Consider the following 17,283-nt stretch of genomic DNA (forward strand, 5'->3'; position numbering starts at 1 on the left):
GCATGGCATAATTGGTAGGGATATAATCAAAGTGTACTGGCTTTCTCAAATATTCTACAGCAAGCTCATAACACACTTCCTTAAGTGACATAATGAAAACAGAGACTTACAAAGAACTTGACTGTTCTATAAATGAACCGTCTAGGTTGGAACCAGAGATAATATATAGACAAAACAATTGGAACCAAAACCATAGCCGGTATGCTCCTCCTGATAAATCACATTCAACTCAAATTCATATATATGTCTTCCGTTGTGTGGAACTATACAAGCCACACCTTTCATGGCGGCTGCCCTTGACATTCATGATACCTACCGTTTACACAATCCTAAATGTGAAGTATCATGAAGCTTAAGGGCCTCATGGGTGTCTTCAACTTGGAAAACAGAAGAATGAAAACTTCAATCATGCATTATCTAGCTTTGTACCCTTAGAGCATGTACAATGGCATGACTAAATGCTATGCTATATGCTAAATATAGCAGAATTGATAAAAATGCTCACTACAATAGTATAGCTAAATTTATCATTTGCTATGCTATTACTAAATTTTCCATTATATATAGCAGAAAATTTAGCAATTGTTATTGAGGAACTCAAGAAAAAAGTGGGTCCACCATCTGAAAAATATGGGTAAAGAAAGAATAAAAAAACCAAGTGAAAGATAAGTGATTGGTTGAAAAAGTGATGGGTCCCACAGAGAGAGAGAGAGTAAATGGTATTCACATGGGGAAGGAAAAGTTTGCAGCAAAAGGCATGAAGAATTGAAGATGGGGCAGCTGTCATGGCTTGATTGGCCATGTATTAAAATGTTGAAATGTTAAATTATTTGGGCTGGTAGTAATGGCTCTTTAGTGAGCCTATCATCAGCTTCCATGTGACTTCATTTCAATTTTATGCTATGGATATTTAGGCCTTTTTGGTGCAACGGTCACATTTGTTTAACTTTTCGACCGTTGCTGCTATTCCATCAATTCATTTTTTTTTATCTTACATTTCATACTACTATATATATGTGTAAATTCAATCCATTCTCTCCACAAAATTTTCTCCTTTTATTAGTATATTTGTGTGAGTGTTGTTTTTTTTTAATTCAAATTTCTTTGTTATTTCTTTGGTTTATCACCAATGGAAGGTGAGAGTAAGAAATGTTCAAATTTTTCATCGGATAAAAAAATCACTATATACCGAGCTTATGTAGAGGTGTCGCAAGATCCGATCGTTGGTGCGGAACAAGTTCTACCTATATTATGGCAACGAATTCATGAAAAGTATACGGAAGCGACCGGCGACATGCGATCACTCACCTCTATTCAAACCTGAAAGTTTGTATTAAGTGATTTATCTACCTAATTAACTTGATTAAAACCACAGTCAGTAATCGGACCCCAATTTTTGTTTATGTGATGACTTAGGGATTAATCAAACAGACAAAACTCTGACGACACAATGGCAAAAATCTGAAAACACAAATTGACACTTGTAAATCAAAGATAACTTTTGTAAATCACACAAATCAAACACACCAAAGGATCAAGTGACAACCTATACACTCAGAGGACCCATCATAGTAGGCATCCCAGTGTTATCCACAACTACAGTGGTGTGTGATTAGCTAAACAGTTCCATATGACATATAGCAATATCAAGCATATAAATTTAATGCAGATTTGTGTTTAAAAGTTGAGTGAGTCAGTAAACATAACAATACAAAATGGAGACGAAGGCACACAAGATGTTTACCCAGAAAAACCACAAAGAGTAAAAACTGAGGGTCTTTTTCAGCTGACCGGGCAATCCACTATATAGGAGGTTCAATACAAAGGGAGCATACAGCACACAAGCTCAATCACTAAGTCCTAAACTTAGTGGTAGCTTCTTACCCCTTTGTGCAACTTCCAAAAGCAAGGCAATCAGTCAATCATGAGAGAAGGCAGCTCAAACTCCAAGCTCATCAACCCATGACACCGATTCATACGAAGGCACAACAGATTTTTCAATGTATGAACATGATATGTAGATTTGGATTCTTTAAAAATCAACTTTCTCAAGCAAGAGACATGAAAAGGCTAATGGAGAATCCTAGATATAAAATGTAAATGATAGTGTTTATGAATTTGTGAAAAGTTTTAGAACACACTCAATACATTCAGATTTTAGAGGGTGAAAAACAAGTTAAGAAAATCATTTAGTTTTTGAAAATCAAAAGCATTTCTTACTTGAAAAGATGAGCACACACCCAAAAGCACCAAGCATTCATGAAGCAAGCATGCCCATCTGAAATTCACGTCACAAAGAAAAGACCCAGACCAAGGACGCCAAAATACTCACGACGCACACACCCATTGTCTGCCCATGCCACGTGGAAGCTGAGTAGTGGTTGTCCACAAGAGACAAATGAAGACATATTCTTTTTGTCCTAGAAAGGAATCCTAGTACAGCAGAAAATAAGGATGTAGAGCTGTAAATTCAATAATATCCTCATTTTGCAAAAATCACAAAAGAGCAAGAAGATGAATAGTGATGTGAGTGTGTGAGTGAACAACCAGATCATGTGCAGTGCACATCCTAGTTTAAAGAAAGAGAAATGAGCTTTAATTTGAATGGGCTTTAAGACCCAAGTCACGAAATGGGCTGCTGATCTGTCAAAAATTATTCAAGTGATAAAACTGCAAGTGCAATACACGTGTGAAGAAAATTGTTCTTATGATCAGTGAGTAACTAGTCAAATATACACAAAACTGTTTTTCGTGAACTACATGAAGTCTCTTATACCTTAGGGCCTTTTTCCTTTCAGCTTCAGACTTGATTTCTTCAACACAAGTGATTTTGATCTTTAATTCTAGCCTAGAGCTTGTGAGTGAATAATTAAGAAATAAATATAATGATTTTGACAAGGAATAGCCAATACAAAATCCTAAAAATTAACAAAACCCAAATTGGAAGAATAAAGAAGAACGTCACTTATTTTAATAGTTTGCTTACTCAAATCGACAATCGTGGGCATAGTGGATGGACTCAAGCCAAGAAGGTATTTATTTGCAATATTTATTTTATATGTAATGATTTGTAATCGTTTAATTTATTTTTAATATTTATTTCATATGTAATGATTTGTAACCGTTTAATTTATTTTTAATATTTATTTTATATGTAATCATTTGTAACAGTTTAATTTATTTTTAATATTTATTTTATTTATTACAGTTTATGGAAGCGAGAAAGCTCTTTGCAGAATGGCCAAAAGGGAAGAAGTCCTTCAAGTTCGATGGTTGTTAGGAAGTTTTAAAGGATTGTCTCTTCATAATGCCTAAACCAATCCGTATGGGAGAACTCAATGTTTCTCAATTTCATGAGGTTGAAGCCACTGATCTTGGTTGCAACTCGGATCCGGCCGAACCTTTTCCTTCCCTTTCTTCAAGTAAAAGGCCTATTGGACGAAAAGGAGCAAAAGAATCACGCAAGAAGATGTTCCAAGATGATGCCGCTCGACAATTTTCAAACGAAGCATTGATGGAAATGAGCAAGGCGCAAAATCGTTTAGCAGAAGCACGTGAAGCAAGGCGTGAATCTGACATGCGAATGACCCAAATGAATGCCAACACTACAATTGCACAGCGTGAATCCGACATGAGAATCTTGGCTATGGATACTTCTAAACTGAATGAAAGTACAAAGGCTTTCTTTGAAGAAATGAAGCGAGGCTTGATGGTAAAATACTCAACCAATGCATCTGGCACAACTACATCGGGATCAAACTCGGATGGCTATTATCCGACCTTCTCTCCTTCAAGTTTTTTATTTGCAATGTATTTCTTTCATGTTTTATGTTTGTTATAATTTCCTTTTATGTTTAGATGGAGATTAATTTATAAATTTAAATTTTATTGTCTTTATAAATTTATGTGTTATATAATTAATGCACAACCCGAAAACTCATTATATGCAAAATGAAATACATAATTTGAAACATTGCAACATGGTAATTAAAACGGTATATGAAAAATGAAAGACAATAAAAATAGAAAAACAAGATAGGCATAAACTAATGACCATCACCCTTTCGCATCCACATATGCTCAATAAGATCATTTCGAAGACGGTAGTGTGCAATTTCATTCCTAACATGTCTATAACGCGACATAATGATTGGATGCCTTAGCGAAGTAGAACGCTCTAGATCTGGTGATGGATTGTTACTTGGTGTTCCTTCAGGTCGATCGAATGCCGTTTCTATATCTTTATCATCATCCGAAATGGCTTCATCTTCAACTATCATGTTGTACATGATGATGCAAGCCCTCATGATGTATACTATGTCGTCCTTGTCCCAATATCGAGTAGGCCCTCAAACGATTGCCCAACGGGCTTGTAGAATCCCAAATACTCGCTCCACATCCTTTCGAAAAGCAGCCTATTGAGTTGCAAAGTAGGTATGCTTCGGGTTGGCTGGCTGTGTAATGGTTTGGACAAAAGTTGCCCACTTCGGGTAGATCCCATCTGCAAGATAGTAAGCCATATCGTATTGACGCCCATTGACTCGAAAATTAACAGCAGGAGCCTTCCCTTTATATAGGTCATCAAGGATGTTAGACGCATACAATACGTTGAGATCGTTGTTGCCCCTAGGCATACCAAAAAAAGCATGCCATATCCACGTGTCATAAGAAATGACTGCCTCCAAGATCATTGTTGGTTTTGTGACATGCCCTTTATATCTTCCTTGCCAAGCGGTTGGACAATTCTTTCATTCCCAGTGCATGTAATCAATGCTACCAATCATTCCTGGGAACCCACAACTTTCATGCTTCTGTAGCAGCTTCGCGTATCAGCTGGTGTCGGTGTGCGGAAGTAATGCGGTCTGAACACGTGGACCACTGTAAAATAGAATCTCTTCAAGCATTCGAGCATTAAGATTACTCTCATTCTACAAGTCTCGTCGTAAGCGTTACCAGACATGCCATATGCGAGTTGACGCATGGCACACGTCATCTATTGCTCTATGGATAACCCATCATGGCCAGCGCGCATCAGAACGTTGGATGATGTATGAGTCGAAATTAACCACGCCCTGTTGAATCTTATGAAATAGGGCGGGAAACATTTTGTAGCGCCTCCGAAAGAAATGCTTATCATATGTTGGTGTAGGACTAAAGTAATCTAGATGAAGTCGTTGAGCACCTTCGACTAGCCGTCGGTAAACGTATTTGCGCTTTTTCTTCTCTTTTGGCATCTTCCTTCTTAAGCTTTCTTCCTCCATATGGGTGTACACAACAACAAAATTTGCAATATTGCAATCTTCCTCGTCCTCCCAATCATCCATCGGGATGGGTGTGGGAGAAAAAAGGTTCATTAAACTTGGAGGAGATGGTGTTTAGGATGATAGGAGAGTTGTAAATGTGGAGGTGGTGGATGGAGGGAGTGTAGTGTGGTTCTATTTATAATAGTGGGAATGAGAGGTAAATGAGAGTTAGTTGGTAGATGAGAGTTGGGTGATAGTTATTTGTAGGAGGTTAATGAGAGTTGGTTGGGAGTTGAGTGAGGGTTAAGTGTAAAAGAGGTACATGAGAGTTGGGAGTTGGGAATTGGGAGTTGGGAGTTAGATGGTATAAATTCATAAATTTGACTTTGACATGAAAAATAATAAAATATTAATTTGGGTATTAAAATAATAATATTTAAATATATTTAATATTAGGCTCATATTAAAGATCTCATTAAAATATTTACAATAATATAATTATTAAAATAATATAATATATTAAATTTAATTTATAAGGATATACATGAATATATTAAAAATATAAAGATACTAACATATAGCTATAGCTTTTTTGCCATTGGAGCAAAAAGCACAAAAGCTATTGCTAAATGCTAAAAATCACGCTAAATATAGCATATAGCAAAAAGTCATTGTACATGCTCTTAGTCATAGGTGAAAGATGAGGATTACTACTGGAGATTTGAGTACATCCCTTGTTGCGTAATAAATTGGGGATTTTTGGGTTTTTTTACGTAGGAAACAAAAAATGGAATCGGACCAACCTGAAGTGCAACCTGACGTGCAACATGAAGTGCAACCGAACCGCAGACAAGGAAATTCTATAAGTTTGGCTTTGGCTTTCAAAATTTGTGTTAAGTGAAAAATTATTTTCTTATTCTATCCTTCTCATTTTTGTAGAAGAGATTAACCGAACCATTAAACAATCACACTAATTGGATACCCGATCAAGTTGTTATTGTAGCATTAAGGTGCTGGGATTTAGATTTAGATTTTTTTTGCCAATTTGAAATTCCCAATGTCTCATGATATTGAATTTTTAAATGTTTTGAGAAGATACTATAATTCTTATGACAGATGTTTTGTATTTAAAGATTTAAAATTAGTTTTTAGTTTGAAGGATGTTTTGTATATTATCGGCTTGCAGATAGACGACAAGCCTGTTATTGTTCTACTTAACAAAATCTCTATTTTATTTAAAGATGCTTTTGGCGAAAACCCCCCAGCTGAGGCCCTTGATTGTCAAAAGATTAAATTGTCATGGCTAAAAAGTAAATATTCAGCTATGAATGTAGTTGAAAATGAGCTTGGGTGGGTTGAATACGTGGACCACTGCTATGCAGAATTTCTTCAAGTATTTAAGCGTCGTGCTTGCTCCCATTATGCACAGTTCATCACAAGCATCTTTAGCCATGTCATATGCAAGTTGCCGCATCGCCATTGTTATCTTTGGATACGTGGATAAGCCTTCATGATTGACAACATCAGGCTTTGGGATGAAGTAAGAATCAAAATTACAGACTCTCTCAAGGATGCTCTGAAATAAGAAGGGGTACATTCTGTATCGCCTCTGAAAAAAAATCGTGATCATATGTTGGATTAGGACTGAAATAGTCCTTCCAAAGTTGTTGTGCGCCTTCGAATCTTCTTCAGAAAATATATTTACATTTTTTTCTTTTCTTTCTGATGCCCCTGGCTTAAGCTTGCTTTCTCCATTTCAGTCAACAAAACCTGAAATTTGTCAAGTTGGTATCCTCCTCATCACTCGATCTATCAAAGTGTATAATGGACGTCATGGATAATTGGAAAAATTTGGATTCATGGGAAAATTGGGGGCCATTGGGAAATTGGGATCCATGGGAAAATTAAGATCTATGGTTGTTGGAGATGGTGTTTTGGATGAGGTAACAAATAGATGAGAAATGAGAGTTGAGTTGGAAATGATAGTTGTGAATGAAGGATGTGTAGTGTGGTTGTATTTATAGATTTGGAAGTGTGAGATAGATGAGGAGGATGATGATAAGATAGATAATGAATGAGATAGTTGATGAATGAGGTAGACGATGAGGTAAATGAGAAAATATACATAGTTGATGAAAAATATTTAAATATATTCAATATTATACTCATTTTAAAGATCTCATTAAAATAATTACAATGGTATAATTATTAAACTATATTAATTTATATATCTTAATTTATAATAGTATATATGAATACACTTCATAAATTAAATATGTGGGTTTTTTGCCTTTAGCCTTTAGCAATGTACAAGTTTATGCATTTGGCCAAAGACAATAGCTAAATCTTGTCTTTTGTCCTTGCCTTTGGCCTCTAACAATGTACATGCTCTTATATGTACAATATTGCAATATTTTTTAGGTTGAGGGCTACTTACTGTGTTTATCTCACTAGTAGTTCATTGTGGTTCCAAGTATTGAGGAAGATGCTGATACTTAGAAGACTTAGCAGCCATCCCATGAACGGGTCATGGTCCCATATGATTAAACGCTAATGAATGTCATTCTTTTAATAAGTGGTCTCCGTATTCAGACTTTGGTAAGACTTTCCATTTCCCGTGTTTTATTAGAGGTCCTTGTTAGTTTTAATTTAGAAGGATTCTTACTTAACAGTTTTTCCTCATTATAAATCTAAACGGAATAAGTTGGAGTTGAGTTTTACTTAATCTATCACACTATGTTTGGAATATGTATAAGGTATTCACGCCTTCAAGCTTATGAACCATTCTCCCAAATTCCTCTTGACCATTAAAAATATAGTGGGAGCATTACTCAATCTAAATCTCAAATTCTAACTCTCAAATTGGTACAAAACCAAATCTCTCAGTTGATACAAAATCATCTCTCCCAAATGGTACAAAACCACCCAAATAAAAATCTCTCAAATTTCTCAAGTGAACTACGTCCGATTTGATTCCATCAAGGATACGTATGCAACCTATACGTACTTAAAGTTAGGTACAAGCACAAAGTTCCTGAATTAATTTCTCATATCAAATCCAGGGCTCTAAAGCCCACTCAAATTTATTTAAATTATTTAAATGGGTCACTTATGTAACACCCTGAATTTTCGACTTATGTTAATTTTGTTACTTAAGATCTTAACCTTGTTCTCAAGGTTTGTTTAAAGGAATTGAAGTTTTCATTAACTTTGTTTTGACTAACTTAGACCCTTGGTAGTGGTTTTGGAGTTTAGTTGTGTAAAAGTGAATTTTTGAAACAGGAAATTAAAGAGTTTGGTGATTATTAAGTTTATTTTTATTTTTCAGAATTAAATTATGAGAGGAGAATTTTTCATAATTTTTCTAGAAGTGGTTTGATTATTTTGAGTCTATTGGAAATTAGTCCTCATCAATACGAGTCCGTATGATTTTTCAGAGATTTATTTAGAGTCCCGAGGTATTTTTGGTGAATTTCTAAAGTTGGAGAAATAAGAAAAAAAGGAAAAATAGTGCAGACTGGATTGACAGCCGCCCACGTGGCGCGCTGCCATTCGTCCGGAGCAGCTGACGTGTCGCTAGCAAGCACCCAGCAAGTGAACTCACGGGAGCGTGATGAGGCGTGCCACACCAAATCCCTCACGCCAGATCTAATCTCGTCCGTCCTGCTTCATTAAATCTTTAATCACATTCACCCATTTTTTATTAATGAACCAGTCAACCTTTGGACCCCTGCTGACTAGCGTGTTTTGTGTCTGGAGTGACCCGAATAGTGACCCAGTTCGACTTTTTAAGTGTTTTTCCCTTGTTTTTGACACTTTTGAGCATCCTATCCCACATTGTAAACTCACAACTTCTTCCCACCCTCTTGTGCCTATAAATAAAGACCTTTGTACCTCATTTTCATTTGCACCACCAAATAGAGTTAGAGAGCTTCTCACTCTAACTTTGGTTTCTCTTTCTCTCTCTAGAAAGATTATTATTCTTTCTATTATGGAGCAACCTCATATTTTTGAGAAGCTCCCTCCTAGTAAAATATTTTGAGGTCTTCTCTTGGAGGAGAAGACCCAAGTTTGGAGGAGTCCCTTATGAGTGGAGTCTAGTTTTGGAGGTCTACAACCGGGTAAGTCTTTTATTTATTTTTCTTAGGCTTTAATATTAGGTTGCATGCTTAAATTAATTAAGTAGGATTTATTTATTAATTAAGCATGCCTAGATTTATTTTGGAGATTTAATTGCTTAATTTATTTGGTTAATTAAGCGTAGTTAGTTGTAACTTTATTTTAGAGATTAATTGAAGGTTATTAACTTGTAGAGATTAAATTCAATTTAAGCTATTATTCAAGTTTGATTAATTAGTGGAATATTTTGGAGAAATACTAATTAATTAAATACTTAGATAATAATTAGGTTTGATTTATTCTAACCTAAATTAATTTGTAGAATTGCTTTAAACCAAGGCAATTAGTCAAGTGGTTTAACTTTGAAATTAACTTGAAACTTAGAAACTCTAAAGAGTAGAGTTTAGTCCACTTAGGACTAGAGACTTTAGGGACGTGTGACCTAAAATGATCGGTCATAACGAGATTGTGTTGAACTTAACTTTTGACTGAGATGTTGTATTGTCGGACACTAAGAACACTAGTTACCAAATGAATTCTTTGTAATCTGACAAGAAGGCGATGGATTCGAGACGGATGATGATGCATAGGCTATGTAAGAGAATACGTGAAGAGCATTGGATTCCAGGTAGGGAGATTTATCCTACATTCATGACTATGTATTTTGTGTTTTTAAATTATTATAATATGCTATATTTGTATGATGGGTCTGAGAGTTCAGGTAGCGTATTATGTGACCTTGGGTTCAAATCCTTAAACCTTCTAGAAGAATTGATCAGTATATAATGGAGAGCTTAGCCAATCCAATACGTGGCTACGTGTGCTTGTGCAAAGCGGGGACCCATGATTGATCAGGTGGCAGTAAATACGGTTTCTCAATTATGAGTTTCTATTTCTGTTTACCGTGGCACTCTCGCTATGATGCTATCCTCTTTGATTATAGCTGGTCATAGTCGTACCTAATGTGTATCGACCATCTATATTATTGTTATCTATATGCATGTTTGCCATATTGATGTACAACCGATCATAAATGTTTTGAAAGGATTTCAAAAGAAATATTTGAAGAACTTGTTTTGGATGATTAAATAATCCAACAAAAAATGTTTTTCATTGGGAAAAGTTTTGTGGTTTTCAAACCTGGCAGGGTCCCTTGAGGGAAACTATAATCATATGAGATGCTTACCCCATACATTATTTTTGTTGTTCCTTATTTATTGGATGTTTTTATAAGTACGAGTATAGTAAAGAGACGAACTTGGACAAGGGTTGAGCAGAGCAACATCTTGTGACTTGTCAATTATCTGGATTTATTTGGTGATGTCATTTGATTGCTTTCTTGTATTAAGTATGTCTTGAATGATTTTACCTCCATTGTTTGGAAACGATTTTGAGTTATTTACTTTGATTATACGTTTGTGTAGTTTTGAAACTTTTATTCTATGTTTGCTATGTATTTCGAATTTATGTAATTTTTCAAGGTTGTAATGAACTATCGTAACCTTGGGAGTTGGTTTTATAAAGAAGTTTTATTTTTACTTCACATGTTTTTCGCTATTTATTATTTCTGACCCAACCCGGTCCCATTAATTAAAAAATGTTTAACCTATCTTGGGTATTTTAGGGAATTAATGCTTAATTAGTGGCATTAATCTCTTGGGACATTCAAGATAAGTGCATATGTTACATACCCTGGGTTCGGGGTGTGACAACTTATCCATTTAATTCTCAAAATATGGAGCTACGTGTGATTTGATTCCGCAAAGAGTACGTAGGCAACCTAAAAATATTGGTGCAACTGCAATCGCAAACAAATTTGATAAACCTCTAAATGTCAAATACTTAACCAAAATTCCATGAATTTTACCCATATATTCCTTTCAATGGGTTTTTCACCTAATGGAAATCCAAACACTCACAAAATCATTCATTGGTTTCATTGCAATTGGAATCAAATGGTATGCCCTTGTAACAAGGGATTATAATTAAGAGATGTATTCCATCTTAAATAGGTCGTATCCAAAATATTAAAACTCTATTTCTTAAATGATTAGAGTAAAATTATATTAGGTAATGTTTAATATTATTTGTTTATTGTCACAAATTTTGTTCAACACCTTCATTCAACAAAGATTCTCTTCTTTCTGTCTTTGAGATTCAACTTCTTCATTCTTTTCACTATCCAATGCTTTGGATGATGTATTGAAGCGGGACCTAAAAAATAGGCGATTGAGATTATGAGATACATTGTGTAATGAGCCTTAAAAGTAGTTTGTTTTGCATTAAATTACTTATTGTTATGTTTTAGTGTGCTGATGTATATATGTACTAGGGGTGGGCGTCAACCCGTCCGAGCCAATGTTCCGACTGGCCAGCCGACCAAACCACCCGAAGCCAACCTAACTCGATAGTCGCAGGCTCAATTTAGGCTTCCGTTCTCCACCGCTCGTTTGCACCCGAGCCGACCCGAGAGAAGGTTTGAGAGAGAGAGAGAGAGTGTGGCTCTGTGCCATTTTTCTGGTGAGACAAAGAGATACCAGGCGAGAGAGAGAGAGAGAGAGAGAGAGAGAGAGAGAGAGAGAGAGAGAGAGAGAGAGAGAGAGAGAGTGAAGCCTTGTCGGCTTCACCCGCATTCCGACACTCCGACCGCTATTCTAACTAATAGGAAGCCGCTCCGATTGACCGATGTGCGGGTGGTGGCGGGTTAAGCCCCAAGCCAACCCAAGCCACCCGATGCCCACCCGTAATATGTACAAAGGGAGCTTCCATTAAGGGATTCCAAACGTATTTAAAGGATCAATTGTGGGGCCCACTTTACATTCTAGTTTGATGATCATAACTGTTTACTGTTTATGTCTCAATTGAATAATCATTCTTTTTAAAAATTAAGTAAATCGAAAATCATTTACCCGTTTGATTAAATAATTATTATTTCAATTATTTATCAAAATTATTTTGTTTGCCTATTTATTTTATTAAAATTAAAAATTTAATAATTTTTTATTTGTTTAATTTTTTATAGAGATGATATTTAAATATAAACTTAAAAAACAGACTGCTCAAAAAATGAAGACTCATTAATAGATATTTACAAAAAAAAAAAAAAATATGCATAGATGATTTCTCAGAAAGAAACGGCCGTCGTTTTACAAAGGCAGTACGAACATTCTGCTTCGATCAAATACGCGACAGGGTGTATGTGAGAAATAAATGCCATAACGAATTCTCCCAATTTTATTCTTCAATCTTTTTTTTAGGGAGTTTTTAGGCTTAGCTATGGAGCCTCGGAGAGTTGGGGGAAGGTTTCGACTGGGCCGGAAGATCGGCAGCGGATCGTTTGCAGAGATCTACCTAGGTTTATTCAATTTCGTTTGGTGTTTTTTATTTTTTTATGTTTCCTTTTATATTTGAACTTCTTTTTGAAGTTTTTGGTTTCTATTTGATTTTTTTTTTCTATGATTTTTAGGTACTGATATTCAGACGAACCAGAAGGTCGCGATTAAGCTTGTGAGTTCTTTTTTTGCTTTCAATTATATGTTTTACTTTTCTATGACTGCAAAAATTATTGCCTTTAACTTGGATGGTTGTACTGTAAAAGAATCTTTTCTATATTGACCTCAAAATTTTTAAAAATTTGTATTTGTATCATTGCTATTCGATGGTCATGCTGTATAGAAATAAACAATATATGGACGAGTGTTGTGGAAGTTGAAATTTTGGCTCGTTTTGACGAGTGTTTGAATGACTTTAGTGTTTCTCATTAAAGCATGGACTGCTGCGCTTTTTCTCCCTTTATCGGTGTTAGAGTATAAAAAGCTAGAAGTCTGCTTATTATTTGTCATCTTTTATCTTTTCTTTTGCATATTTGGATGGATTTTCTGATTTATATCTGTTTATCTGGCTTTAATCATATGGTGTGCAATGCTTTTCTTCTTGCAGAATTCTGTTGATGATGATCATTATATTGCTTAAATTTCATTATCTTTTGTCTCAGGAAAATGTTAATACAGGGCATCCCCAATTGCTGTATGAATCGAAGTTGTATAAAATACTACAAAGAGGATGTAATGGCCCTTACTACTATCCATGTAGCTTTTTTATATTTTTCATGACTTTGTTAGTACTTATCTTTTTAAACTCTTTATTGGTTGGCCACCTTATACAACTTTGGCAGCTGGAATTCCAAATGTAATATGGTTTGGCACTGAAGGAGACTACAATGCTCTTGTGATGGATTTACTGGGACCTTGTCTTGAGGATTTATTCAAATTTTGCGGTAGGAAATTGTCTCTTAAGACTGTCCTCATGCTTGCAGATCAAATGGTAAGATTTTTCTTATGGATGCATATGCTTCTGGAAACTATTCTACCTTGCGGTTTGATCATCTTAATCTTGAAATTCCTGTCAGATCAATCGAGTGCAGTTTGTTCATTCCAAATCATTTCTACACCAGGACATCAAGCCAGAAAACTTCCTAATGGGTTTGGGTCGGCGAGGCAATCAGGTCTTTGGAACTTACTATTTAATTTTAATTTTGATTTTATGCTCCATGTAACTTACAATGTAATTTTGGTTTTGTGTTCAATTTGAATGCATCAATTTGTTTATGTGTTCGTGTAGATTTACATCATTGACTTTGGTCGTGCTAAGAAGTATATAGACTCTTCAACTTATCGGCATATTCCTTATAGGTTAGTTTTTTGGAAATGTTTAAAAGTCGACTTTAACATTGAAGGGTTCAATAGTAACTTGTTTCAAAGCTCACTTATACTTCTGAAATGCTGTCAGTTTTGTTTCTCTTGTCCCTATTTTCAATAGTTAAATGTGTTTCAATATTTTAAGGCAAAATTTTTTATTGTCACCCTTAATTGTGTCTGCTTGTTATAAACTCGAGTTACAATAGATGTGTAGTGCACCATCGATGTATTCTGATTGGTTTACAAGGACTTTGAGGGTTTACTCAGATACTAATCATTTTACTTTTTAATTAAATACAATCATTTAGATGTGGGAACTGTATTTAAATATCTTTTAGTTCCATGTTGAAAAATTTGACTCTGGTCAGCCAGGTTTAATATAACTTCAATGATTCAAGAGTAAGCGAAGCATTTTCAATCATGTTAGTTTTTGACTAACTATATTTTTGGAGACACGAGTAATTATACTTATAATTTGTTTGTGTCTTTGCTAACCATCCCAACCTAGAGGATGGAGGCCTCTAGCTAGTCAATGTCTACCACAGATAAATGTGATCCGGTTGAACTTTTTGGACACTAGAAATGATTCTGTATTTTTTCCATTTTGGTGAATGCTTCTTGATGCAATTGTTATATGCGGGGACTTGTGATGTCCAATATTATTTGGGAAGAAAATTACCCAATATTGTTTACTGACAATACAGATAAAGTGTTCCAGCCTGTTAAAAGGATGATCTATAAATGATTTATATGTGAAATGATTAACTCCACGTTTTTAATTTTATGTGCTCTTATAAATGCAGAGAAAATAAGAAGCCTACAGGTAATGCAAGATATGGAAGCATCAACACTCACCTTGGCATTGGTAAGGCAATTATATCTATCTCTCTCTCTCTCTCTCTCTCTTCCCTTTCCTCCCCCCCGTCTTTCTCTCCATCCAGCTGACTCTGAACTTGTTAATTTTATGCTGCATAGAACAAAGCCGCTGGGATGATTTAGAATCACTTGGATATGTGCTTATTTACTTTCTAAGAGGAAGGTAAGTGTTGTGTCTGCCAATAATATTATTCTTTTAATATTCTATTAGGTTATGATTTTTTTATATTTAGGCTTCCTTGGCAGGGATTGAAAGCAGGAACTAAAAAGCAAAAGTATGAGAAGATCACTAAAAAGAAAGTGTCAACTTCAATTGAGGTAAGCGGAAATCAAATAATAATGATTTTATATATATAAGGCATGAAACCGATTTAACAATGATATTTATTGAAGTATAGATTAATCGTTGGTTCTTTCTTACTTCTTTCTTAGGACTTATGCCATGGTTATCCTAGAGAATTTGCATTGTACTTCTATTACTGTAGGTCTCTACGGTTTGATGAGGAACCAGATTATGCTTATTTGAAGAAACTCTTTCGTGACATTTTTATTCGCGAAGGTTTGTAATTTTTTTGCATATGTACATATATGTGTGTGTGTGTGTGTTGTTCTTTGATAGGTTACTTGTTGCTGCTCTAATGATCTTATAGTAGTGCTGTTAACCATATCTGCTTATATGCTTGTCTTCTTGCTTCAGGTTTTCAGTTTGATTATGTTTTCGATTGGACTATCTTGTATTATCAGCAGTCACAGATTGCCACACCTCCTACTCATGCTGTTGTAAGTGATGTAATGGTACTTTTTCAGTGCATCCTTAGTTCAACCAGTTATCTTACATTATTTACTATTTAATAGGGTTCTGGTACTGGACTGAGCTCTGGCTTGCCTCCTGCTGTTGCAAATGCTGAAAGACAATCTGGCAAGTCTGCGATTCTTTTCATTTTCTGTATCACAATAATCCATTTACATGTCAAACTTTCATTCAATGTTTGCCTTTTACTTAGTTTATTGTTTTGAAGCTGCAGTCATATTATACTTGTTTTTCTTTCATTTTGCTGGTTATTTTGTATGGATATTATAAGTCTTTACCCCTTTTTCTTTTCTTTAATTGCTGTTTATTAGATTCAATTCAGGATTTCTAAATGCCTCTTTCTCTTCAAATAACTGAGAATTTGAGATGTTAATTATAATTCTTTTTTATTAATTGTTTACAGGTGATGAGGAAGGTAAACCTACAGATTGGTCATGTGCAGATCCGTCTCATATTTATCAGCAGTCACAGATTGCCACACCTACTCCTGCTGTTGTAAGTGATGGAATAGTACCTTGTCAGTGCATCCTTAGTTCAACCATTTATCTTACATTATTTATGATTTTATAGGGTTCTGGTGTTGGACTGAGCTTTGGCTTGCCTCCGGCTGTTGCAGATGCTGAAACACAATCTGGTAAGTCTGCCTTCTCATCAAAAAAATCTGATAGTCTGCCATTCTTTTCATTTTCTGTATCACAGTAATCCATCTATTTACTCAGTTTATTTTCTTGAAGATGCCGCAGTCATAATATACTTTTTTTTTCTTGCATTCTGCTGGTTATTTCTTTTTCCCCCTATTTGGTTATTTCTTGCATTCTGCAGTCAAAATATGGATACTATAGTCTTCCCCCTATTTCTTTTTCCATAATTGCTGTTTATTGGATTCAATTCAGTATTTATAGATGTCTCTTTCTTTTCAAATAACTTAGAATTTGAGATGTTCTTTTTTATTATAATTTACAGGTGATGAGGTCGGTAGACCTACAGGTTGGTCGTGTGCAGATACCTCTTAGAGAAGAAACTCTGGGCCCTCCTACAAGCCGTCTCACCTTGTTAATTGAAGATGTGATGGGGTTCTGTAGGCCTTAGGATGTCATTACTTAGTTTCCATCTTCTCTTTTTTTACCCAGCTTTGCGCCCCCGGTGTTTGCCCGAAAAAAGAAAAAGAACTCCGGACCAATTACAAACTGCGGTTTTTTTGGTTGCAGTTCATTTTGGATCTTTAATCCGGATTGTTTCGTACATAACTAGCATCATGGGTATGTGCTCTTGTGCTTACCCTGTACTTTTTCTGTATATAACTAGCCTCTTGGGTATATGCTCCTGCGTGTACCCTGGACCTTTTTGATTGCTAATTTCCTTTTTACATATTTTCTTTTTTCTTTTTTCTTTTTATTTAGTTTTGCTTTCTTTTACGACTTCTTCGATTGCGGTTTTGTACAGCCAATAGTTGCTTTCCTTGTGCTGTTAAGTCTGAAACCCCAAATTTCCATTTTTAAAACCCTAAAATTAAGGTTTGAAAATTGGAAATTGACGG

General features: G+C 35.2%; 1 protein-coding gene across 1 annotated transcript; it reads left to right on the top strand.

The window, feature by feature from the left end:
• The first annotated feature begins 12,530 nt into the window (after nucleotides 1-12,530).
• Nucleotides 12,531-17,111, top strand: LOC147291744 (casein kinase 1-like protein 2). The gene is made up of 15 exons (XM_086238377.1): nucleotides 12,531-12,717; nucleotides 12,829-12,869; nucleotides 13,357-13,426; nucleotides 13,537-13,685; nucleotides 13,771-13,866; nucleotides 13,983-14,053; nucleotides 14,863-14,924; nucleotides 15,035-15,098; nucleotides 15,169-15,253; nucleotides 15,368-15,494; nucleotides 15,633-15,715; nucleotides 15,791-15,854; nucleotides 16,150-16,241; nucleotides 16,317-16,380; nucleotides 16,710-17,111. The coding sequence occupies exons 1-15, from the start codon at nucleotides 12,639-12,641 to the stop codon at nucleotides 16,757-16,759; spliced, it is 1,197 nt and encodes a 398-aa protein (XP_086094503.1). The 5' UTR covers nucleotides 12,531-12,638; the 3' UTR covers nucleotides 16,760-17,111.
• The last annotated feature ends 172 nt before the right edge of the window (nucleotides 17,112-17,283 follow it).

This window comes from Dryas octopetala, chromosome 3 (genome assembly GCF_963921425.1).
Source record: "Dryas octopetala chromosome 3, drDryOcto1.1, whole genome shotgun sequence".
NCBI lineage: Eukaryota > Viridiplantae > Streptophyta > Magnoliopsida > Rosales > Rosaceae > Dryas > Dryas octopetala.